Consider the following 26,072-nt stretch of genomic DNA (forward strand, 5'->3'; position numbering starts at 1 on the left):
CATCAGCCTCCCATGTGAACAAGACAATGTTAACACACATAGGCGTATGGTAAACTTGTCGTCTCAATTCCCACATTGTGCGTAGATGTTTGAACCTCCCAAACTGCTGTGTCTAAGCAAACGGTGCTTCTGCAAATCCTTCCCCCAGCTCTTATAAATGGAAGAATTTGAGTATGGTGCCAAGGTTTTCACCAGGAACCAAAATCTGAGTGTGGGCTCACTACTAAACTAATTCATCCATATTATCCTGCCAAAGTGCTGCCTGTGGAGGGTTTTGCCACACTTCAATTGCAGATGTGGGGGCGGGGGGGAATAGGTATCTGTATCCATTGTACAGTACATCTTGGTAAATCCCATTCCTTGAAATGAATGGAGAAAAGGTTGGAAAGAAGAGAACTAAATGAAGAAAACAGGACTGTACAGGAAAAAATGTGAGAGAAGAGGAGAGTGTCTCCCTCTAGATGGAGGAATTTGGCAGACAGTGTCAGCCGGGGTGCTTCCTATAGCGACAGATTCTTCACAGTATCATTAAACACAGACTTTAATTGAACTAGGTACACGGAAGTTGCCTAATTGTCCTCTTCTAATGGATTGGCCTCATTAGTGCAGTTCATTTGGTACCCCCAAAATGTTTGCAGAAAAGATGGCCAGCCTAGCAGATAAGAGACAGGGTGTGGAGAAACACATTGAAATGGTTGCCCCTATTCGTCAGCACAGTTCTTTGAAGGCCATTTTGCAAGATACTAGACAGTGAAGATTTTCCAGAGCCTACACCCCAGCATGGCCATTTCTTTACCCTCCCCCCCCCCCCATTCATCTAGATTAGAAGCATTTTTTTCACTGCTACATTGGAAAAAGGAGTTGTGATAGTATGGCTGGACTGATGCACAATCTTAACAGCGAACAGAGATCACCACCGCTTAATATTAAGCAGAATTTCATTCACATGGGTTTGTAAAATTGATGCTGAGTCTACAATCTCCCTCTCCCTCTGCCCCTTTAAATCCACTGGAGCATTTAACAAGGTGCTTATGCAAGATGGATCTGCTGGCAAAAAAAAAGGATTCCCTCCAATGCTGTCCTACAGGTCTGGGGAGATCCTTATCTCAAGATGCCTGCCTTTGTTCTGCCAATTCTGATAAGTGCCTGACTAACGATGGAGAGAGACTTGCCTCGTCCGTCTTCCCCACCCTGCTCTGCTACGCATGCGCGAGGCGAAGACAAAGGAATAGGTAATTACAAGAGAGTTTCATTCATTTTCCCTGCAGTATCGCCAAAAGAGGAGCCCAGCTGGGAGGTTTTCTCACCCAACACAGACCCGGTGTCGTAGACGACGTGTGAATGCGCTGGCCTCGGGGACGGCTACTTTAAAAGGCATCCCCAAAAAAAGAAAGCGTGGTACCCGGGAGCCTCATCTCCGGGAGCCACTAAGATGCGCTCGTTTTCATGTGCCATGATTCGGTGGCTAACGCAGCAGAGGGGTGGAGAACGGAGAGAAACTGCAGGATCTCTGATTTACAAGAAATCACATTCGCTTGGGGGTGGGAAGAGGATGCCGCGAGGGGGCTTGCTATGCATATTCATGGCGGAGCAACGGGGATCCATGCAGTATTCCTAAACTCCATAGAGATGGTGTGGATTTTTGCATTGAAGCAACAAAAAAAAACCCAAACCAAGACACAAACGCTTCTGGTCTTGCAGGCTTTGCATTTAAGCAGGGTGGGAGATTAAAATGTTTGTGGCCACTGCTATCATATCCCCCCACCCCGCCCCCTCCTCGTCTGTCTTTCTTTTTCACCCCACACTGGTGACCAATACTAAAACCAGAAGCTCTTTTCTTCAGGATCGCTTAAGAAAGAACAATCACACAGTGTAACACCCCAGGATGGTTTTAAAATTAAAAATTGGCAGGCGTCCACTTTACACCTCGCCCGCCCTCTGCTAAGAGAAGATCGAAGGGGTGATTTTTAAAAAAGGAGGAGGAGGGGAAACACGTTTAGCCAAAATACACACGCACAGATCGTTTAGGAGTTTTCTCCAAAGTGCTCCACAGGTAATATAACTGCGAAAAACCATCCTTTCAAGCCCAAGCTGAGGCTCTCATGCCATGTTATCTCGCATTTACGCTCTTCCCCCCTCCTTCCTCTCCCCCCTCCCCTCCATGATCTTAACATGGATGTACGCCCCCCTCCCCAATATGCCTTCTTCGAGATATCCATGCTATGCAGTCTATATTTATTTATTTATATATACTGTACATATATATATATATATATTAAAAAGATGGGGAAAGAAATCTGTAACATCCCCTCCCAAAAAAAAGTGGCTTTAAAAAAAATTAAAGAGAAAAGGAACCCCAAACCCTCCATCCCGATTCCCCACATCCATCCCTTTCTCCATCATGCCCGTGGACGTCTCCATGCAAAGATTTCAAGACATAGGCACTGACTTAAATTTCTCCCTTTCATAGAAACCCATCGCCCAGGCATGTGGGCTACCTAGATCTTGCTTCTCCCTCTTTTAAATATATATATAGATCAGAAAATCTCCCAATACACACACACACACATTAAAAATTCCGAGAGAACAAGCGGTTTTCATTTTTTGGAGGCGGGGGCGTTTGTTTCAACAGCAATAAGAACCGGATCGACCTGCTGGCTGCCGCGTAAAAAACACAGAGGGGGGAAACAAGAAAATCCAAATTGTCTCCAGCCTCTCGGATGGCTCTTACCTCGTTCCTTTGCTCCTCTGTCCCCTTTGGCGCGGCTGCGAGGCTGGGGTCACAAAGAGAGAGAGAGAGCGGGGTCCCGGCTCGCCCTGGCGCCCGCTGAGTCTCGCCGGAGATCTCCCTCGCTCGCTGGCTGGGAGTGTAGTGGCTGGAGCTGTGGCTGCTTGGAGTAACGCCGGCGCCGCCGCTACTGCTGCCGCTGCATTTCTCCCCCTCCCTCCCGCTTCTCTCGGTGACAGTCTGTGGGCAGTTCAAAAGCCACACATGCACACGCACGCACGCGCGCACAGACACGCGCACCGGGTTTGGTTCCTCTCTCTCTCCTCACTCCCTCCGCGCGCGCGCGCGCGCACCCACCCACCCCTCCTTACCTTTTTTTTTCCTTCTTCCCCCCCCCCCAATTATTTCACCCAAAGCTCATCAGCTTCAAGAGATGCCTCCTTTCGCCCTTAGGGGGCGGTCCCGAGCCAAGGTTTTAAATATCCGCTTTGCGCGTTTCAAGACGGAGTCTTGTTTTGGAAGGCGCGTAAACATGCCCACCGAGCTTCCAACCCCCACGTGAAAGGATGGATCCCGCGGTGGGGAGGAACAGCAAGGGCAGATCTCTCTGCTGGTGGATTCTGACTCCTTTCCTAAGAGATCTTGCAAGCCTTCAGAGGTGCTTTTTACTTCGCTTCCCCTGCCTCTTTATATATTACTAATATCATTGTGGTTTTTACGCACGGGGCGGAGCGCAAGCGGTCGTCGTTGTTGGCATTCTGGCACCGCGCGGCTGGATGGGGAATGGGAGAGACGCGCGCCAGCAGAACGGGCTTCTTCTGCGCGCTCTGGGCTTCCTCGAAGGAACGGCAGCTTGTGGCCAAGGGATGGCAAACGCGGATGGCGAAGGGATGAGGAGAGCACCACCCCGGGGAGGCTTCCGCGCAGGAGTGCGCGGCGTGCTGCGTTGGGTTGCAGGAGGGCCGGAATGCTTGCATTTAAAAGTGCCACCTGCTTGGGACATCGAGGAAAACCTTCCTCTGGTGATGGGACGGTTGTGAGACAACGGAGAGAAGGAGAGGGCTTCGTTTTAATCTCGAAAGCATGGAGGCAACTCTTCTCGAAAGAGTGTGGGGAAAGGATGCTTAGGAACTGGAGTATGGACGTGTTGTAAGGGAAGGCAGGATACTTCGCCATGCACGAAAGATGTGTATGAACTGTCTGAGATATAAGCAACCGCTTATTAAACTAGCTACAAATTGTCTCCAAATATTCTGCAAGCTGGCGACCGCCCCCTCCTTCAGTGAGCAACGTGAAGGCAACGATTTTGTGTGTGTTTTTCTATCACAGATCAAGCAGTGCGTGCGTTTAGCATGCTGCTAAACAGAGATTTTTTTTAAATTGGCGTGGGGTTTGTATTTGTAGTTCTGTAGCGCCCTCTGGTACTTAAATGGCTGTATAGCAGGACATACTTTTAATGATTTTTTTTTAAAGTTAAAATAATGGGGCATTAAACTTTGCATATTTTATTGAAGAATATTCAGAAATGAAAGTGAAGCCGTCCACAAAGTATATGCCAATCTGAAAAACTGCTTAGAATAAGCAGATCTATTGCCACATGACACTGGCTAAACAACTTCAAACAATTGCAACATAAAGATACAAGCCAAAATCTTCTTTTTCAAAATATTTTTAGAAAATATGCATATATGGTAATGTATTGTTGCTTTTGGTTCGTTATGAAAAGTACAATACAAAATTGTGCCTGCAAATTGAAGAGCAGGAATTCTATACAAATGAATTTAATTAACTTGAAGTTGATAAAAGTAATTTGTACTAAGAATTTTGTCTAAGGCACCTGTTTCATTGCTGATATTTATTACACCAAAGCATGGTTTCATGCATGGCACCAAAAACACTTGCATTTCCTTCATCTGTAATGTGAATGTAAAATTGCCTAGAATGTATATTGAATTTTAAATGGCATTTCCCCCTCTCTCCTGCACTGATTTTCACACATATCCACATCAACAATATGAGAGGCTCAAAAGTGCTTTGTTTGCTCAGCATGTTTGCTCAGAAGCAAGTTCCATTTAGTTCAATGAGATATACTCCCTAGTCAGTGTGCTTAGCAGCCTATTCGTGTTTTACTAGAAGTCCTATTGTGTTCAACGGGACTTACTCCCAGGTAAGGTTTGCAGCACCAGTAATGTGTGCAACACACCCTAGCGTAATTTCTTCTGAAATCAGTGGAAATTACTCCAGTGGCTTCTGCCAATGGGCTAGGATGAAAGTTTGCAACTTTCATGAATCGAGTATATATTATACTGGATCCAACTTTCATGGATCCAGTATAAAAAAGATAAGGCACTGAGGAAGGAGACAAAACACTGCATAGCAACTACATCAGAATGGTAAATGGGTCCTTTCAAATTCAAAGACTTAATATTCACCTATTCTGTTCTATACCATAAAGCTTATCAGGAATGCTCATTCAGTATTTACTTAAGCTTTGGTAAACGGAATTAGTATAGAAAGCTTAACAGGTGATCAAAAATACAGACTATTGGACCTCCTTCCCAAGACTTCTGGTAAAGGGAAAAAAATGATATGTAAAATTCATTGTTTCAGTGTACAGAGCTGCATGGCTGCAGAAGCAACAAGCCTGTTAAAATTATTTACATATAAATCACCACCAACCATATTAGAACATACGGAAGTAGCTTGTACGATCGAGAAGAAAAAATGGACTGGAGAATGCAGCTCTGTTTTCTTGGAGAGAGCGATAGAAAAAACTATTAATTTCTCATTTGTAGTAAGCATGCTAGACAAATTCCGGCTGCCGAGACCTATGCCAATAAAGCAATGTTCACCTAGTGTGGTATCTAATTTCTTCTGAAATTATGAGTCGGTGTTCTGAAGAAATGCACACAAGCAAAGTTGCTCCATTGATATATCCCCATTCAAATATCCAATGAATCCGACTCTTTATTTTAGAGTTTGCCATGCCACATCATTCCCCAAAACGCACACGTACTAAGTAACTGGCTCCGTTTTCCTGATGGAGACAGCAAGCCCAGCAGACAGCGTGATTGGAATATAGATCTACTCATTGCTATGGAAACAAGAGACAAAGCCTGCATGAGGATTAAGAAATGCAAATCCACTAGAATGTGGTTTGTGCTTTTCTATTAAGCTGTCCCTGCACAGGCTATAAAAGACCTGTAATATATTTATGTACGACTAAGTGACTGGTATGAATTGATAAAACCGTTAACTCCAGTATTCAAATTATTGTAAATCAGTGCTAAATGTCATTTATTTGTTTCTCCTTGACACCAATGTACAGTTAACTACCTTGTAAAAATCAATTCAGAAGTGTCCTAAGCATGAATAGCTAACACATTTATGCATTAGCCTTCTAAATATATTTGTGAAAAGATTTTTCTGTGGCCTTAGCTACTACATTTCCACTGAAAAAGCAGTATTTCCCCCTTGGAAAGCTGGAGGCATTTTGACATGTTTCCTGAACTCTATGCTACCCCATTTATCCAGAGTGCTTTGAGGAGTGTGGTCTATGGCTGCAATCCTATACCACTTACCTTTCCTGAGCAAGGTTCTGGAGCAAGTGGTTGCAGACCAGATCCAGGTGCTTTGGGAAGAAACTGATTTTCTGGATCCATTTCAATCGGTATAGGCCCGGTTTTGGCACAGAAATTGCTTTGGTCGTCCTGTATGACGACCTCTGTCGAGAGAGAGACAAGGGAAACCTATCCCTGTCAATTCTTCTCGACCTCTCAGTGGCTTTTGATACCATCAACCATGTTATCCTTCTGGAGTGACTCTCAGAACTAAGTGTGGGTGGCATTACATTGCAGTGGTTCCAGTCCTACTTGGATGGTTGCTCCCAGAGGGTGTTACTTGGGGAGTGCTTTTCATCCCCTTGGAATCTTCAATGAGGGGTTCCGCAGGACTCAATCCTATCCCCTATGTTGTTTAAAAGATGTTGTTGGACTCCAAACCCCATCAGGACCAGACAGCATAGGTGATGGTCAGGGATTATAGGAGTTAAGAGTCTAACAGCAACTGGAAGACCACAGATTCCCCTGTTTTATAGCATTTGAGCCAAAATTAGGCCTGCTAATAAGAGCATACTGTTCCATGTCAGGAGATGGTACCGGCCCATAGCTAACCTCATAAGTAGAACTCCAGGATAATCCACCTAAGGTTATCAGGACAGTGGTGTCTCGGGCTACCATAGGAATAACACAGGTCAGCCTTAGCTGTTTCATTTGAATAGGGTGATGCAGGGAACAGCAGATTATGAACACTTCTCCATGTGTTTTGTGCTCTTGGTACCACTTGTGTCAACAGAGTCTGCCTAAAATAAGAAACCTTTTTCTTGCAGATGCCTTGAAAGCATCTTTAGGTGCTCCTTTATTACTTCAGAGAATTCTACAAGGCAGAAATGCAGAGTCCTGTTCTTTTATCTCTGTTAAGGCTGAATTGTTTCTTGTGTGGTATTTCTGGAAACATCATTGTAAGAGGTCTGAGTTATTCTTCCCCAGAATGTGTAGTTTCATTCATTCGCAGAGGGAGCAACCCTTCAGCTTCTCTCAATTGTTCATGTTTGGGTGCCACCACATTTGCGGCACGGTCGTGCTCTTCAACGGCCCTGACCCCTTCTTTCACGCTCTCCATGGCCAGCTTGACAGGTATTGGTGGATCCGGCATGGGTTTGAAAAAGGAGACATTTGGCAGGTTCAGGGCAAGGGGAGCCGAAACGGGAGGGTCCAGGGCTGGCATTGCCTCGGCAAGGTCTCCATCGCACTCCTCCTGGAATCATATCAAATATACCACATAGTCAGGATGAACAGTCCAGTGAAACAATAACTTTCCAAGAACCACCCTTTCCCTTCTTATTCCAGGTGCTGCCACTGGATGTGCCTTGATTGGAATTGATTGAGGGCCCTCTCAGTGGCAGTTCCCCACCTGTCAAATGCACTCCCTGGTGCAATGGGAACAGGCTCACCCAGTGAGTTTTAGAACTCAGTGTGGATTTGAACCCTGGTCTCCCCTGGCCTAACACTCAACCGCATCACACTCACTCACTTGTGACCCCACAAAAGGAGGGCATTTTTAGCCCAATATTACTTTTAACTCTGGGGTAAATAGCAACCCTGGGGAGGCAGCTGTCAACGTTTCCCTTTTTTTGAGGGATATTCCCTTATTCCGAATAGGATTCTTCGCAAGAAAAGGGAAAAGTTGACATCTATGGGCAGATCAGAACTGGGGGGGGGGGGCAAGGGGTTGAAACCCCTCTAAGCAACATCATGTGTGAACATCCCCTCTTAATTGCGGCTCTTTAGTTAAAAAGCAACTGTGGAAGGGCACATCATGTGCTGACAGTGCAGCCCTGTGTGTGCCTCTTTTTTCAGTCTTCTTGGGTTCAAGGGGGCTTACTCTCAGGTAAGTTGGCATAGTAGAGAATGGGGAGGGAGCACCAGGCTGCACAGCACAATGACCTGAATACCCTGGGCAATAGCGGCCGCTTCATTGGCTTCCTTTTCATCTGCACCCACTAGCTGCTCCTTGGCATTAGAAACCTCAGTGGTTACTTTTTCTAAGAGAATCACCATTTTCTCCGTTTCTGCGGAGGTCTGAATCCAGGTCGGCTGAAGAGCTGTCAGGGGCGCCTTGGTGACCTGATCAAACTCCTCCAAGTAGTATTCCACTTGAAATCCATTGAGTAAAAACTTGAAATTGCTTGAGTACTCAATAACGTTCTCTCTCAGTCTCTGCTCATAATACTGAGCTTGCAACAGATATGGCAGATAATGAAAACAGATACAAATTTCCATAAAATCTACCTGTTTCAACATAACCAGAGACATGGGCTCCTTGGTGACGTGGCCAGACTCCTCCAAGTAGTATTCCACTAGAAATCCATTGAGTAAAACCTTGAAATTGCTTGAGTACTCAACAACGTTCTCTCTCAGTCTCCTGTACTCTACACCCTGCTGTTTGAAAGTTGCCATTAGCAGCACTGGCTCTGAGATGGCACCCAACTCTTCCTCGCCGATATTTTCAAGCAAGACTAGGGTTCCAAACTGGATGGCGTTCTCCAAAGTCCTTACGTAAGTGGAGTCAGAAACCTTGATAATGGAAAGATTATAGCTTGCTGCTTCCGTGCCCCTATCCTCCTTTCCTCCCAAGCTCATCCTTTCAGCAATTTCCAGCTTATGAGAGCATTCCTCAATGCTGTTTTCAAGTTCTTTCTTCCGGTTATTAAGTGATTCAAGTTCATCGTTCAGGTCCCGGAGGCGGTCAGTTACTTTCTTTAGTTCGTCTCTGTCCGTATTGAGCTTCTGCACCAGTAGAGTGTGCAACCCTTCCTCTTTCCTGAGTTCTTGATGTTTTGGGGCCACCACGTTTGCTGCCCGGTCGTACGCTTCCATGAATCCAACTCCTTGGCACAAGCCTTTGCAGGCAGATGATACAGCTGGCTCTATGAAAGATGGCTGAAAGTCCACCTGGCTGAAAGTCCACAACTTCTCTCTACTTCTCTTCATTACAGCTGGGAGGAAATTCTCTTTGTCAGAAGTCTTCAAGGAGTCGAGGAATTTCAGGTGCCTTACAACCATTTTGGAACTACCTGAAATTTCAAATAAATACATATATATTAAAATGTTTTCAAAATATAAATATCTCATTTTAAAAATCTGGAAGATTTTCAACCTTGCTGTTCTTTCCCCTGTAATAGTTTTTGGAGCATCCAGGTGATTCTTAAGCCAAAGGAAATGGATAAGGTCATAAAATGACACTTGCATCTATGGTTCATTTTATTGCATTGAATGCAGGGGGAGGGGCTGATGCCCATTGGACTTGTAGGGCAGAATAGGGGAGAGTCAACAGTAGTGGGGAATTAGAGCCAATGACAGGCAGAGTGAACTAATTCTGGCTTTGTCCTCACCCTCCTTCCTGCTGAGTTCCATAACAGCAACACTGGGTCTAAGGAGGAGCAGGAGCAGATGGGGGCTGGCTAACAGAGGCTTAGCTTTTTAGGGCAGTTCCCCACTTGCCCTAATGGACTAAAGTCTACAGGTTGAATGTCTGAATATATAATATAAAGTGATATGATGAAAATGCTCAGTATCAACAAAGAAACACATGACAACCCCTCCCAATAGAGGATTAAAAAAAGAAATTACCACTTCCAGTTGAATCAGGTTTTCTTTCTGGCTTTTTTTTCACGTTTTCCATGCCCAACTTGACAGGTCCTGGTGGATCGTTTATGCAGTTGACAAATGAGGTATTTGTCAGCTTCAGGGTATGGAGAGTCGAAAACAGACCTTCCAGGGCGGGCATTTGCTCCACCAGGTCGCTCTCGCACTCCTCCTGTAGTGACATCAAATATATCCTCAGTAGGGATTTGATAGCCCTGGTCTCCCCCGGCCTAACTGCATCACACTCACTCTCTTGTGACCCCACCCACAAAAGGGGCAATGCTGGAGCTTCATGCTCTGTACCGGGGGGCAGAGAGAAGGCGGGGTGGGGTGTGCGTCCTGGGGGCGGGAAGCGCTGCCTGTGGGGGCGGGGTGCCCAGTGCGTGGGCAGCTGCAAGGCACCCTGCCAGGATCATGCTGCCGGGGGTGGTGTGCTCCCCCTGCACTCCTCTTCCTCTGCCAGTGAAAGGGGGGGCATTTTTAGACATTTTTAGCAATAAATGCAAATGTTTTACCTTTAAAGATAAAGGGTAAAGGGACCCCTGACTGTTAAGTCCAGTCACAGACGACTCTGGGTTTGGGGCGCTCAACTCGCTTTACTGGTTGAGGGAGCAGGCGTCCAGCTTCTGGGCACGTGGCCAGCATGACTAAGTCGCTTCTGGCAAACCAGAGCAGCATACAGAAACGCCGTTTACCTTCCCACCAGAGCGGTACCTATTTATCTACTTGCACTTAGACATGCTTTTGAACTGCTAGGTTGGCAGGAGCAGGGACCGAGCAACAGGAGCTCACCCCGTCACGGGGATTCAAACTGCCGACCTTCGTATCGGCAAGCCCTACCCTAGTCACATTTTTTTTCTTACCTCAGCATGTTTGGTGCCAGAAATTGACACCAAGAGAATTATCCAGAAAATCGACATCGTAATCTATGAAAAAAGAAAAGCAGATGAATATTGTTTTTAGACAGCTTTTAAATCCCAGAACACTTTCCCGCCTAGGCTGTTCACCTAACAACTTACCTATTTGCAGCTCATTTGCTGAAATGTCCTCTGTGCACCAGATAACCCCAATATAAACTTAACATTGGATTGTGATGTAATCTGGCACCCCTGTCTTGAATTATTATGCCAAGATGGGAAAAGTTAAAATTGTCATTGCTAGGCAAAATTTCAGTGATAAAAATGAATGTTTTGCCTAGAATGATATTTTTATTTCAAATAATACCTCTTGCGACTGATTCACTATTTAAAGAATGGCAAAAGGGGTTTATCTAAGTGTTATGGCAATGAAAAAAACCACAAGTTAAAATGAAAGTACTGCAAGATGTAAAGCAAAGGGGAGGATTGGAACTGCCTGATTAGAAATTGTATTTTGCCACCTATTGCTTAGCGTGGATGAAGGAGTGAGTGATCCTAAGAAATAGGGGGATTTTGGAATTAGACGGTCATGATTTAAGGTTTGGGTGACATGGATACCTGTGGTATGACAAGGTCAAAGTGAATATGGACTTTCAAAATCATTTTGTTAGATGCACTATATTGAGAATCTGGAGTAGAGATAAACCTAGGTTGTAGGTGAAGACACCCCTATGGACTTCAGTGCAAGACGCATTTCATATGGAAACAGGTGACAGGTAAAGAGAAATGGTTAGCCTAGGGAGGCCAGATGACTTCACCTATTACAACTTTCCATTTTATAGGTTTGTTAGATTTGTGCATTGCTTTCCACTAAGAAAGTGTCAATGCTATGTACAGCTGTTCTTCTGGTTTGTGCCAGAGCATTCCTACGTCCCACTCTTCCTGAATTCTGGGTGAACTAGAATAATTCCAGAACAAACATTCCAGAACAGCAGCACATGTGCTTTACTACAGTTTTAAGTTTCCCCCGTTCATTCCTTTGCATACACATACCAGTGTGCTCTGCACTTTAAGCTGGACGCAGCTCAACATGGGCTTCCTCGATGACATTTCCATATCTTTCTAGGGCAGAAATGAGATGGGAGAACTAACGCAGTTGCTCCCTCAGTCTTAGGGCGCAACAAGGTGGAGGTGGGGGAGCGGGAAGATGAAGCTGACAGGATCCTTATCAAGCAAAGCAATATACAGTGTCTTCATGGAAAGAGTGAGATGGATGGGGGATGTCTTAGCCATGACCCTGCAATGATGGGGAAGAAATTCCAAACAAGGCTGAACTGGCCCCATGAATAAGTCGTCAGCCTGAAAGTTGGAAAAGAGTAAATGGCTTTCAAATGCAGCAGAAGTTGTATTATTACCAATAAGAACAGTTTGCTATCAGTCAATATGCAGAGCCAGACTAATACATTTTGCTGCCTGAAGCAAAAACAAAACGGTGCCTCTTCAATCCCATTCCAGGTACAGCAGCCAATTGAGCTGGCAGCTGAGTCTTACAATGGGGCAGACAAAGTCCAGACAAAGCATGGCATAACCCACCTAAGGTTATCAGGACAGTGGTGTCTTGGGCTGCCATAGGAATAACACAGGTCAGCCTGAGCTGTTTCATTTGAATAGGGTGATGCGGGGAACAGCAGCTTATGAACGCTTCTCCAAGTCTTTTGTGCTCTTGGTAGCAATTGTGTCAACAGGGTCTGGCTAAAGTAAGAAACCTTTTTCTTGCAAATGTCTTGAAAGCGCAACTTAGGTGCTCCTTTATCCCTTCAGAGAATTCCACAAGGCAGAAATGCAGAGTCCTGTTCTTTGATTTCTGTTAAGGCCGAATAGTTTCTTGTGTGGTATTTGTGGAAACATCATTGTAAGAGACCTGAGTTACTTTCCCCCAGAATGTCAGTCATTGTACACGTCCTCTAAAATGTGTCTAGCCCATTCACTGCTTGAGAGATATGTTGTCCCCCTTTGAATCTCCATCTTTTGAGTTCTGGCCTTAAAGGAACTAAAAGCTTGAATACTGCAAAGCATATCCATAAGGCAAGTGAGCTGGTGCAATAAGGTATTGTATGGCCTAATTAGCTGAGCCAATATTACTATCTGGTTACGGCAAAAGCTCAGGGGTGGAACAAATATTCTGACATGCAGCCCATGTTTCATATTTCACTCATCCTCTTCTTTCTTCTATATCCAATCCAGTCATTTCTTCCTGTCCAACTGACTATAATAATAGCTTTCCCCTTTGAAGTTGTGCCTTACCTATCCTACTGCTTTCTATGCTGCTGTGGCTGTCTGTCCCATAGAAAATAAACAAAAGAGTGTGTGCATCTAAGGCCTTCTGGGAAATGATATATAACGAAATTAAGAAGGTGCTTAAGTGTACCTTTTACAAAAAAACAGAGGCTTTTCTCCTGGGCATGGTAGGCCAATTGGTGTTAAAGAAAGATAGGATGTTTTTTATGTATGCTACAACAGCAGCAAGAGTTCTACTAGCAAAGTATTGGAAGACACAAGAACTACCCACACTGGAAGAGTGGCAGACGAAGGTGATTGACTACATGGGATTAGCAGAGATGACGAGCAGAATCCGTGACCAAGGGAAAGAGACGGCGGAAGAAGATTGGAAGAAATTTAAACTTTATCTTAAAAATTCTTGTAAAATTATTGAGTGTTAAAATGTCATGGGTAAAGCATAACAGATTTGCAGCGATAAATGATTGGATAGGAAAGAAAGAGGTTATAGAAAGGAACTAATAAGTAATTGGGACCAGGGGTTGCTGAAAAAAGTTCAAAACAGGGATGCAGAAAAGGGAGGCATGGGGAAGTCGCTGAAATTGGGTATATGAAAAAATTTATGAAATTATACATGTTTTTATGTTTGTTTGTTTGTGTTTGTCTTTTGTATTGTTTTATATTATATGTTGAAAAACCAATAAAAATTTTATATAAAAAAAAAGAGTGTGTGCATCTGTGTGTGTGTGTGTGTGTGTGTGTGTCCTGACTGATCAAACAGCAACATAAAACAAAATAGGGGGGGAAATAAAATAAAAGTAGCAGACTCAAATAAACTTTGTGATCAGTCAATATACGCCCAAAATCTAATAGCTGTGTTTCCCTCACAGAGCTGCAAGCTCCAGAGTTCCCTAGGAAGAGGAACTAAGCTCTCAGCACCCTTAATAAACTCCAGTTCCCAGGATTTTAGAGGGGGAATTCATGACTGCGTAAATAGGTATGACATTGCTTTATATGTATGGTGCAGATGGGGCCAAAAACCACCAGAAGATTCATATCTGGGGCAGAGAGAGGAAGGCAGAGGGCAAGGAAGACCTTACACAGGAATGGACGGATTATGAAAACAGAATCAAAGAATCATAGAGCTAGAATGGAAGAGAGGGTCATCTAGTTCAACATCTTGCAATGCAGGGGCTCAAAGCCATGACCCTGACCTGAAAATGAAAGCCAAGGTAGGAACTGGGGAAAGCCAGAAGCGAAGTTGAATGAAATGACAAAGCAAAGAGTTGGGCTCAACGCAAGAAAGAAAACTGGGAGCAAAGCAAAGAGGACTTCCAGACCAGTATTGGGTGGGATTCAGCCACATCCCAGCAAATCCCAGTTGTGCAGTCAAGGTGATTGGGAGGCCTTGAACAACAAACCCACTCCTCCCAAAAGAATGGACTTTTTACAAAATATTCCCCCTCTGGGGAAAGCTGATCATTTTCCAGGACTTCTGCAGCTTTACAATATGCAATTGGAAAGAACAGAGAGCTGGAGAAGCCTGTCCTTGTTGTCGAGTAATCTCATACCATAGTTAGATTCGCCTAGGAATAGAAACAACGCATTTGAATGAAATGGTAAGGTGTTTATAGAGCATGCAGAGATACTGTCTGTTTAAAACAGAAGACTAAATAAGTCTCTGTTCACAAGGTGACCGGAGCCCTCATACAGTGGGCTCAGGGGGGAATTGGAACCTACAGTGGGACACTTTTAGTAAGCAGCCAGATGTTAGGTGGCCTTGCATTACTAGGGATGATGGAGTTTTGTCACAAATCCCAATGTACTATGGGGTTTGTGATGGCCCTTTGTGAGTGGGCTGAGGTGGGGTTTGTGATGGTGCTTTGTGAGTGGGCTGAGGCGGGGTTTGTGATGGCCCTTTGTGAGTGGGCTGAGGCGGGGTTTGTGATGGCCCTTTGTGAGTGGGCTGAGGTAGGGTTTGTGATGGCCCTTTGTGAGTGGGCTGAGGTGGGGTTTGTGACTCAAACCCTTAGGGTGAGTCCCCTGTAGCATTTCATCTTTCAGCCTTGTAGATGTTAGCAGTTATGGAAGTGGACAACAGCCCTTTAAAGAACACAGCCAGCTCCTCTGCAAAGGCAGGGCTAATTGCAGGACAGGGTTTGCCAACCTCAACCTCTTTGCTGAGACAACATCCACCCATTAACTACAATCAAGAGAAAACTGCAGCCACTGGAGGTCACAGGACCTGTCCATGGTCCTGATTGGGCTTGCCTAAATCTGGGTGTATTTTTATTTTTTTTTATTTCTTATGATCTATACACCACTTGATTGCAAGCAAAGCTCAAAGCAGCTTACAAAAAGAGTAAAACCATAAAATCATCTAAAAAAAGGAAACAGCTATTGAAAACATTGAAAAATAAATAAGATCAACGATGGGCAGGGAGCAAATTAAAATGTATGTCAAGATTCTACATTTATGGATGTTTTTAGCAGGCACCAAAAAGAGTAGAATGAAGGTACCTGCTTGGGAGTTCCAACTGAAAATATTGATTTCTGGGAAGAGATATTTACCTAATATTGCCTTAAAAAAAAAAAAAAGCCTGCTGCCACTTTCTCTGTGACCCCAGAGCCCCAGGGGATCAGAACTTTCATTGCACCCCTTTCCTGATCAGCATAAGAGGATGTCTGGAGCCCAGGAAACAGGATTTGTACAGCATTCATGTAGACTGATTAATAGATACTGAATTCTTGCCTGAACTTGTCATGAGTACTCTCAGGTACTATGACCTCTTCACCATTTTTTTTCCTGAAGCAGACATCCAGCTGGTTGAGAGATGGCAGTTCTGCAGCACAACCCAAGTCCCATCCACGAGAGCCTGATTAATCATCTTTGTTGCGATTGTTCCCTGGCCCTGGCCAAGTGAAGGAGTCTGGATGCTTTCCATGCTGAAATCATCAAGCCTAGGGTCAAATATTTAAATACAAATTGTTTTAATAAATGTGCAGGCTTTTAGTGTCAGGAACGCTATTCAAGAAACCCAAACCGAATCTTCTCATTTAAAGTAACTGTCACCTTTAGAAGACATCTGAAGGCAGCCGTGTAAAGAGAAGCTTTTTAATATGCAATGTTTTATTATGTTTTTATATATGTTGGAAACTGCTCATGGTGCCACACAGTCAAATGGGTGGGGTACAAAGAAAATTATTATTATTATTATTAAAGTGCTTTTTTGAGGACTTTCAGGCAAGCTGCTGTTGCAAAGACTTCTGCACACAACAGACAGATAAATTAAGGAATGTCAGTAGGAAGCTACTTCATTTATACAGAGTCAGAACATGGGTTCATCTAGCCCAGTTAGGGTAACACGGACTGGCAACAGCTCTCCATGGCTTAAGGCAGATTTCTCTCCTAGCCTTACTTGGAGATGCCAGCAACTGAACCTGTGAACCTCTCCATGAAAAGGGTACCATGAACTGTGGTCTTTCTCTGCTGAGATCCCTTGGCTGCATTTTGTGTGCTGGAAAACAGGCCCTGGGGCAGAAGGGAAGGTTGGACCTACAGATGAATCTGACCCCGGAGATGCTGTCTCTGGGGATCCCAGTTTGGGAGTCTCATAAGAGCATAATAAGAACCAATGGCCCATCTAGTCCCGAATCCTGCTCTCATAATGCTCAACCAGATGCCTGTGGGCAACTCGCAAGTAAGTCTTGAACACAGCAGCACTGTTGCCTTCTGTGGTTTCCAGCAACTGGCATTGAGAAGCATTACTGCCACTGGCCATGGAATCTCTGGCTCAGGTTTAGAATGGGGGACCCAGGTCTGGGTCCAGCACCTCATTGAGAGCCAGCATGGTGTAGTGCTTAAGAGCAGTGGACTCGTGATCTGGTGAACCGGGTTCGCTTCCCCGCTCCTCCACATGCAACTGCTGGGTGACCTTAGGCTAGTCACACTTCTCTGAAGTCGTTCAGCCTCACTCACCTCACAGTGTTTGTTGTGGGGGCGTAAGGGAAAGGAGATTGTTTGCTGCTTTAAGACTCCTTAGGGTAGTGATAAAGCGGGATATCAAATCCAAACTCCTCCTGCTGCTTGCACTGCCATTTTTTTAAAAAAAATCTGGCTGTGCACTCCTCTGGGTCAGAGTTTGCGCTGCTGCTCAGGGTGTGGGTAGTGAAAGATGCAGATTATAGCCTTGTTCAACTGGAAAGGCAGTATCATAAAAGAAGGATTTCATGTTGGGTATTTAAGAAACCTCACCTGCCATGGGATCAGCACCTGGCAACAGAACAAAAAATCAGAGGTGGGGGTTCAATATATATCTTCCCCATGTTGTCTGCGATGAAGAGTTGGGTGGCTGGGATGATTTCATCTTGTCTCAGGCATTGGAGGATGACCATGCAGTCAAGACCTGTGACCAGATTCCATTCACCAGGAAACTCTTCTTCATGAGGTTTGGCAGAACCATAAATCGTTTTCCACTCCACAACATTGGATTCCACATGATGCAACAGCCCATGCAAGTTTTTCAGCCCTGAGGAATGCACAATTTCAGCCCATGATTTGTCAGACAACCACTCTGGGGCAGGATTCGCATCCGGGTTCTTGAGCGCAACCTTACCTGTCAGTAGGAAACGCCAGACCTCACCATCAATCTCATCTCTCCCTTTCACGATCCCTATAGTCAGAAGGAAGGAGAAAAGAAGCTTGACCTTCTCAAACGGGGATCGGCAGTCGTTGTAGATGCTGATTGTTAAATGTTCAATTATTAAGTCAATCCTTTCTTCCAAAACATCACTTTTCCTGCTATTGGCAAGAGACTGGACATAGCAGTTAATAAACCATATCAGGGAATATTGATACATTGGTTCCATGTCAGCCAGATCAGCCACGCAGAAGACGACTATTGCTAAATGAATGGCCACTGGCTTGTACCACAATTCAGGTGGTATCTATTTCCATTTCAGTAATATTGGCAATTTCTTGCTTTTCAGAGATTTCTTCAGACAACTCTTTGGAGGAAGAGATGATTTTAATAGCTGTTTCATCTTCTTATATATTTCCTTCTGACTTGGAAAGAACTTCCAGGATTTCGTCTTCAATCTCCTCCAGCTGTTTCTTGTTTGCTGCACTTTCTACAATCAGCTTGTTCTTCTATTTCAGCTCAGGCTTTTCCTTCGCAGCCACAATCCCAAGAAGCTAAATTTTATGGTGATGATGGTGCCCCTATTTGATGAAATAAAAGCAAGTGTAGCTTTCACACCTGCAAATGGGTTTGTGGGCAGAGCAACATTCCTCTCTCATGAGGAGTTTCTCCCGGGAGAAACTGTGCAGGTTGAAGACGTAGTAAGATTTTGAAGGAGTCAGGAGGAGGTTTTCTGCAGCCATCGTTTTGCTAATCCTTTGAAAAGGAGCAAAAAAGTTAAATGTAACCCTGACCTTTCTTTCCAACGTACCCCACCCCTAGGTTCTCGTCTCCCACTTTGCCATGAAGAGTTGCAGACATCACTAGGGATGAGCAAATCCGTTAATTTCGGTTTCTCATTTTCCCAATTTTATGTTCAGTTCTGCTGATTTCCAAACCGGTTTGCAATACTCCCCCCCCGGCCCCCCCAAAAAATATCATTAGCATTTGAGTGCTAATTTCCCCTAACATACACACTTTTGTATGTATTTGCCTAAATTATCCATTTTTGCAAGCCATTTTCCCCAATATAATTCATTTCTGCATGTTATTTTCAGAAATATATGCATTTTGCGCACAGATTACCTAAGTAATAATAATAATATTATAATAAATTTTATTTATATCCCGCCCTCCCAGGCCAAGACCAGGCTCACGGCGGCTAAAACGAGGTATAAAAACAATTGATTAAAATACAACTTAAAAAACAAGATTAAAATACAACATTAAATTGCAGCCTCATTTCAGTAGAAACTCAAATCAAAAACTTTTTTGGGAATGAAAACGTCAAGTGTTCACCAAGGCTAACTATCCAGACTGGTCCTACATGGGCCAGAAAAAAACCAGGGAAGTCCCCAAACAGGAGTTCCATCACAGGAGAAGAAAGGAAAAAGGAAAGAGGGGAAGGGGATCAAGATGATTCCAAGCCAAAGGCCAGGCGGAACAACTCTGTTTTACAGGCCCTGCGGGAAGAAATCGGGTCCTGCAGGGCCCTGGTCTCATTAGGTAGAGCGTTCCTCCAGGCCGGGGCCAGTGTAGTATATGCATTGCGTGACCAGTCAGCAACAGCCCCAGCCACCAGGGATCATAAGGAAGGAATACAGACTCTGACAACGTTATGTGGAATTAAAATTAGGCCACAACTTTATTAAACTTCCAAATGTAGGAAGACCTTGGCTTAGGCTTTGGGCATGTATCCCTCCCAGCCCCCCAGCTGGGGGGAACTGGGGCTCATCAGAGTAAATGGGATATGGGGGTGCTCTGCGAGATGTACCGTATTTTTCGCTCTATTGGACGCAGTTTTTCCCCTCCAAAAATTGAGGGGAAATGTGTGTGCGTCCTATGGAGCGAATGCAGGCTTGTGCCATAGCCACACGCAACCCCTCCGGCAGGGAGAGGCTGCACGGGGCTATGGCTTCTTTAGCCCTGCACAGCGTCTCCCAGCAAGGAGAGGCTGCACGGGGCTAAAGGGGAAGCCAAAACAGCGAGTGGGATCCATCCCGCTCGCTGCCTTGCCTTCTTCCATAGCTGCGCGCAAACCCTCCGGCAAGGAGAGGTCGTGTGCAGCAAGTACGCTGCTCTTTGGGGCTGGGGGAATATTTTTTTCTTGATTTCCCCCCCTAAAAACTGGGCGCACCCTATGGTCCGGTGCGCCCTATGGTGCGAAAAATACGGTAAGTGTAGCAGGGCAGCCAAGCCCATATCCCCGCATGCAGGGTAGTTCACTGATGACCTTTCGGTGTATGGCCAGTGACACCCATATATATAACCCCTTTAAGAGGGGACCCTGGAACCGCCGCCGCAAAGGGGTGAGTCACCACTTCACGCCCTGTCCCCCACCATATAGGGAAGAAAAGACTAAAGGATTCCACCCAAGGCCATAACTGCCACCCGAGACCACGAACTTGCAGTCTTGCTGCCAAGACCACCTACATCCGGAAAACCATTCAACTTACCTCCAACCACTCCATCGGGCCATGCCTGATGTCGCACAACAAGAGCTCACTCACAGGGCACTCTTGTGAACTGGTAATGAGTTAAAGGGTGGCCGGATGCATGAACAAGGAACTGGCCAGGCTCCTCAGGGCAGGCTCTCATAAATTAACACGTGTCTGCCACAGGGCAAGGCCCAGGCTGCGAGACTAGAGCAGGCCAAGAAACAAGAGAGAATGGAATGACATGAATGCTAGCAAGCCAATGCACAGGGCTGTAAATGGCAGGTAGACAAATCCAATTTGCAAGGGGGACCCCAGAGGTCATCCAGACCAACCCCCGGTCCCACAGAGGGCCCAGCAAAAAATTGGGCAAATACCATGCGCTGGGAATAGCACCCCAACAGCGGCTGCCCTGGAACAAAGGGAGGCTTCACTAGGCCACAGCCCTCTCGCTGCAATCCAGCATCTGCCAGGGAACAATTGGAGGCTATACTAGGCCTCAGTAGGCCGCAGGCCCCCCGTTGCAGTCCAGGGGCTGCAAGGGAACAAAGGAAGGCCTCACTAGGCCTCACTAGGCCGCAGCTGGGAGGCCTCAATAGGCTTTGCTAGGCCACAGGCCCCCGAAAAATGGAAGGCCTAACAGGCCTCGCCAGCAGTAAGCAACAGGAAGGGGGGGAATTAATAACAAAGAACTGTCAAGGCAGCTTAGCTCCATGGCAGGAAGTATGATAGGGAAGAAGGAAACGTGGAAAAGGAAATGGGGCCTCAAGTACTCGCCACTCTGTGCCACTCTGGCTATTGTTGGCTCCACCCCCTATTTATAAAAATGGGGCTGGCCCCACCTCCCAGCAAGAAACTTGATTACTGAGGTTGGGCGTAAACCTCCAGAAATTAACAATGAGAGGCAAGCCTGCCCCTGTTTGCCAGTAAGCTCCCTGGGAACCGTAGCACCACACACGATCCCGCAAAGGGCACGCACAATGTAAAGTGTGAGTGCTCATTTTGCATACGTAGCCTGGCCGGCGAACTTCCTTGTTAAGATTGGGAAAGTGCAAAGGATTTCCTTTTGCACAAGTCCTCCCTCCAGGCATCTATCCCAAACCCTCCCCAAATCTGCTCCAAAGGGTTGGAGCAACATATCTAGGGGGAGTTCCATTGCACAAGCAGAAATCCTTGTACTGAGGCAATGGTTTAATTGGATACTGCTCATTATTTCTCCCCCATCCCCATTCATAATTCAATGGCAGAGCACGTGGCTTTACATTTTAGTCCCTGGCATCTCCAACACCTGAAACCCTGGAGAGCTGCTGCCAGTCAGTGCCATAGCTGTCAACTTACAGATTTGAAAATAAGGGACCAGCAGCCTCGAAAATAAGGGATCAGCAGCCAAAATAAGGGATTTTCTGGGCACAAGTATGTTCAACTTCTGAGCCCCTCTGAGCCAAATGCAGAAAGCCCAGCCAGCAGCCAAATGAAGCTTCATCAATAAGGGACAGCAGCGGGACATGGCACTGGGATAAGGGACTGTCCCGCCAAATAAGGGACACTTGACAGCTATGGTCAGTGCAGACAGCACTAAGTTAGATGGACCAACAACATTGGTCCAATATTTTGCTAACCGTGGAGGTTTTTTATCAGCCTCCTGATCCTAAATCAAGGGTCATTTCAGATAACAAACACACAACAGTATAGGATTCTATAGCAAGAGCAGTGGCAGTGGTAGATAGTGGCTAGATGTTGTTGGGGAAAATGCATTATGGAAAGAGTTGATGTGGTCTGGAATCCTAGGATGTCACCACAGCAGGCAGTTCTTTTCAGTTAGGTCTGTTATCAAGTGCAGAGAGTGAGAGAGGGAGTTTTACTGTGCGTTTTACACTGCTATGTGCCTCAGAATAAGTTTGTAAAATCTCATGTCTGCCAGTTTTGTGTGTGTGTGTGTGTTTTCAGTGCTTTTTCTGGGGGACGCAGGGGTACTCATACCCCTAAACATTTTGTGAATCAAACGGAAGAAACTAAAAATTTTAAACTTTTATTTTCTTCTCTAGCATGGTGAATCCTCCATTCTGTTGCTACCCCCGATGGCGGCCTCATTTCCTGAGTCTCAGACTGAACAAGCATTTAATGTGTGAAGTAGAAGTTGGAATCTAGCATGAGGTAGTGCATGTTCCTTGTACTTTTGTCCATTTATTGTATTTATTTTCACCAATTTCAAGTATAAAATGGTGATTTCCTTGAGTCAAAATGAGAGTAACCCTAAAGATTTTTCCACCCAGAAAAAAGCACTGTATGTTTTATCGTACCAAAGAAAGTTATGTGTTATGTTTAAACTCCTGGGGCAGCTTCTGCACATACAAATACCACAACATTTGCTCTCTTGAAGCACATTCCCCAGAATAGTGGCCTCAGAATACTGGTCTCAAATCTCAAATCTAAAGTTTGATCATCAAAGGCACTGATGGAAACAATGGCCAGGTGCCTTGTGAAACGCCCTGTGAGACACAAAGGAAGGCAGAGTAAGTCTCAATGCAGCTTTGCCATTCCTTCTGGTGACCCCAGGCAGATAGTTGAAACTGCTGGTGAAGGTGGCAAGGTCATAGCTGTCAACTTTCAGATTTGAAAATAAGGGATCAGCAGCCTCACCTGTCCCGGGGACAGTCTACGGGATATCTAACAATCTGGGATAGCAGCGGGAAGCAGCGGGAAGGAGCAGGAAAAGGTGCTGGAATAAGGGAAATTCCCGCAAAAAAAAGGGAAGGTTGACAGCTATGGGCAAGGTCACGTCTACACCATACATTTAAGGTACTATTGTGCCACTTCAAATTGCCCGGGCTTCTTCTGCCAAAGAATCCTGGGAACTGTAGTTTGTTAAAGGTGCTGAAAGTTGTTAGGAGAGCTACCATTTTTAGGCTGATCCATATTGCTGTAAGACTGATTGACACGCAACTACCTGAGTCTGAAAGTAGAAGGGGAAAGATGTTGGGCACCCTCACCTTCTAATATGAATGCTCTTGATAAGGTTTCCAGTCAGGGTGACCCCCTCCTTCCTCCATGTTTTCCACCTCCCCACCCCAATTAATTATTCCCTGGGTAATGAGCATGTCCAGTTCTTATGGCACCAGCTTTTGTGTTTGTACATTTCCCCCATTGCCTTTAGATGTTCTTCTTTCTCCATGGCTCTTTCTTAGCTACAAGTCTAACATTCACCTGTTGAGTTTGTTATTAAAGGGAAAGATGGCACCCTTTTGCAGCCCTTCTCAACCTTGGGTCCCCAGATGTTGTAGCTCTATGACTCCCACCATCCTTGACCACTTGTCCTTCTAGTTAGGGATGATGGGAGTTGTAGTCCAACAACATTGGGGACCCAAGGTTGAGAAAGGCTGTCCTATTGCATTTAATCTGACATCATGCCGGTAATATCATTCCTTCCACCTCCTGGAGGCCCCTTTGCTGAAAGGAACAGAACATCAACAATAGCAAGCCTTGAGGTGTCCTTCTTGTCATACCAGTGGCTGTGATCAATCCATTGCCTAAGGAATTCTATAGAATGCTTGGCTCCATATACCTCCTTGGCAGACATATTTAAGTCATCTAGGAAGAATATTGATGCATTTATCTTCCAAAGACAAAAAATAACTCCCTCTCCCCCTCTCCCCATCAACACAAGCAAGGAAAGAAAGGGAGAGGATGAGAATGAGAATGAGTTAGAGTGTTAAGCCAGGGGAGACCAGGGTTATCAAATCCTCACTGAGTTCTAAAACTTACACCTTCCCGTTGCACCAGGGAGTGCATTTGACAGGTGGGGAACTGCCACTGAGAGGGCCCTCAATCAATACCAATCAAGGCACATCCAGTGGCAGCACCTGGAATAAGAAAGGAAAGGGTGGTTCTTGGAAAGTTATTGTTTCACTGAACTGTTCATCCTGACAATGTGGTATATTTGATATGATTACAGGAGGAGTGCGAGGGAGACCTTGCCGAGGCAATGCCAGCCCTGGAAGCTCCCCTTTCGGCTCTCCATACCCTGAAGCTGGCAAATACCTCCTTTGTCAAATCCCTACAGGATCCACCAGGACCTGTCAAGCTGGTCATGGAGAGTGTGAAAGAAAAGCCAGAAAGAAAGCCTGAACCAAGTGGAAAGGGGGGATGTTTTTCAGCCAACTGGGATTGGGAACAGCCAGCCTTTATAGGCTGGGGGCAGACCGGAGTGAAGCCCCATCCACTTAGCCTGGCTGTATTGGCCACCAAATGGATGGTGGAAAAGCCTGCCAATCCAAGTGGCCGACATAGGAATTCCCCAGCTGACGGCCATCTTGTCACAGCGTTGCTTCCTGGGGGTCAGAGCCTGCCACGATAGGCCACAACAGCTGCCCAGCCCGTGTCTGGGTAAGCTGCCATTCTCTCTGACCACCTCCTTGTTAGTATTTTGTGGGAGGGATTGCAGTGTACACTGGAGATTTAGGTTGGCGCAGTTAAAGTGGATTAAAGTGCTCTGTCATCCAGCTTGCTCCTTAAAGTCCAGATATAATCTAACTTCTGCATAAGCTTTGTGCAAGCAAATCAAGATGCATGCCCAATAAGTGGCTTGTCGGGTGGAGCTCACTGATCCAGTTGTTGACGATGCCTTCTCTCTAAGAGCAATCTTCATCTGCTCTTCTTTTTTAAATAGATGACCATGTCCACTCTGTGGCTCCTTGGTCTTTTCCTATTCGCTGTGGTGCGGGCCATGGTTGGCCCCACCAACTCTTGATTCCAGAGGTAGGTTGAATTTGGCTTAGGCATTGGAGGGCTGGCGCATGATAGAGTCTGTGTAACAATAGCAGCAACTCCCCATCCCACACACCACTTTCAAATTACACTGCAAAAGTAAAGGAAAAGTAAAGCAAACTTTAGGGAAGGCCAGGAATGGATTTTCTGTGAAAACAAATTCCTAGGTGGAAAAACTGCAGTCAGAGGCAGGGATGGAAGGCTCTGTCAGTTTCAGTTCTCTTTCAGTTAGTCTAAGGCTATCAGAGAGTTCCTATGACTTTCCAGTTTTGTTGAATATGAACTCTCATCATTCTATTATAATTATTTTTTAAAAATATATATATTGTATTCAGATTGTTGCATTTATGACCTTTTTATTGACATGCAATATTTTATGAATTGTTGCATTCAACCCTAGTAAAAGAGAATTATATGAAAATGATGTATTGGTGGTATCTGGTTAAATTAGCAAAAATGTATAGAACAGGATCTAATAAGTGTTGGAAATGTAAAGAAGCAGGGTATACAAGATGCCATGCTAACAAAGTGATAATTACTCCTTGGCTATGAGATATAAATGAGAGCTATTACATGACCATCCATGTCTTAGGACAAGCTTACAAGAGATAGACCCTTCTTGGTGGTGAGGCCAAGATGGCAGAACCATTGGTTCCAAAATGGTTACATTTTTAAACGGCTCTACCATCAATATGTTTCTCCCAATGTGAAAACAAACTCTGCTGAGTTGTCACATAAGAGGCAAAAAGAGAGTTTTCTAGCTACGAAGCCACAGCAACAGCACAATTTCCCCCCATATTGCCTTCCACCTACTGTGGAACGCACTGTTTGTACCACCAAACTTTGCAGTGGGCAATTTGCAGGGGTTGGGCACCATTTTCAAGTGAATCGGACGTCAGATTTTTTGGTAAAAACGTGACCCGTGGGTCAGGGCACCAAGGGCTCGTTTTATGGCCTACCATGAAGCGTGGTGTTTTCACCACCCAAATGGACCCTTGCTCTGATCCACTCTCTTGCTCTAGCCAACATGTGGGAAGTTGTTACTGGCATTGGCCTATCTGAAAGTCTTCAGTGCAACCAGAAGATAGTCCTGTGACACCAATACCTAGTGGTCATCCCCAGCCCAT

General features: G+C 45.3%; 2 protein-coding genes and 1 long non-coding RNA gene across 3 annotated transcripts in view; 1 reads left to right on the forward strand and 2 right to left on the reverse strand.

The window, feature by feature from the left end:
* BASP1 (brain abundant membrane attached signal protein 1) overlaps positions 1-3,001 on the reverse strand; it is an 80,713-nt gene extending 77,712 nt beyond the window's left edge. Inside the window, exon 1 of the mRNA XM_053397122.1 lies at positions 2,732-3,001. The gene's annotated coding sequence lies outside the window, so the exon portion shown is untranslated. The remainder of the gene's footprint in view (positions 1-2,731) is intronic.
* Positions 1-25,339, forward strand: part of LOC128417895 (dynein axonemal heavy chain 3-like) — a 584,401-nt gene extending 559,062 nt beyond the window's left edge. Inside the window, exon 4 of the mRNA XM_053397120.1 lies at positions 24,134-25,339. Within this exon, the coding sequence (XP_053253095.1) occupies positions 24,134-24,535 (402 nt within the window). The 3' untranslated portion in view covers positions 24,536-25,339. The remainder of the gene's footprint in view (positions 1-24,133) is intronic.
* On the reverse strand, positions 15,846-20,295 carry LOC128417901 (uncharacterized). Its single transcript, XR_008331601.1, has 3 exons — positions 20,203-20,295; positions 17,684-17,740; positions 15,846-16,028 (listed from the first exon to the last, which is right to left on the reverse strand). It is a non-coding gene; the product is annotated as an uncharacterized LOC128417901 (long non-coding RNA).
* Positions 25,340-26,072: the final 733 nt, after the last annotated feature.

The sequence above is a fragment of the Podarcis raffonei genome, chromosome 7 (assembly GCF_027172205.1).
Source record: "Podarcis raffonei isolate rPodRaf1 chromosome 7, rPodRaf1.pri, whole genome shotgun sequence".
Classification (NCBI taxonomy): domain Eukaryota; kingdom Metazoa; phylum Chordata; class Lepidosauria; order Squamata; family Lacertidae; genus Podarcis; species Podarcis raffonei.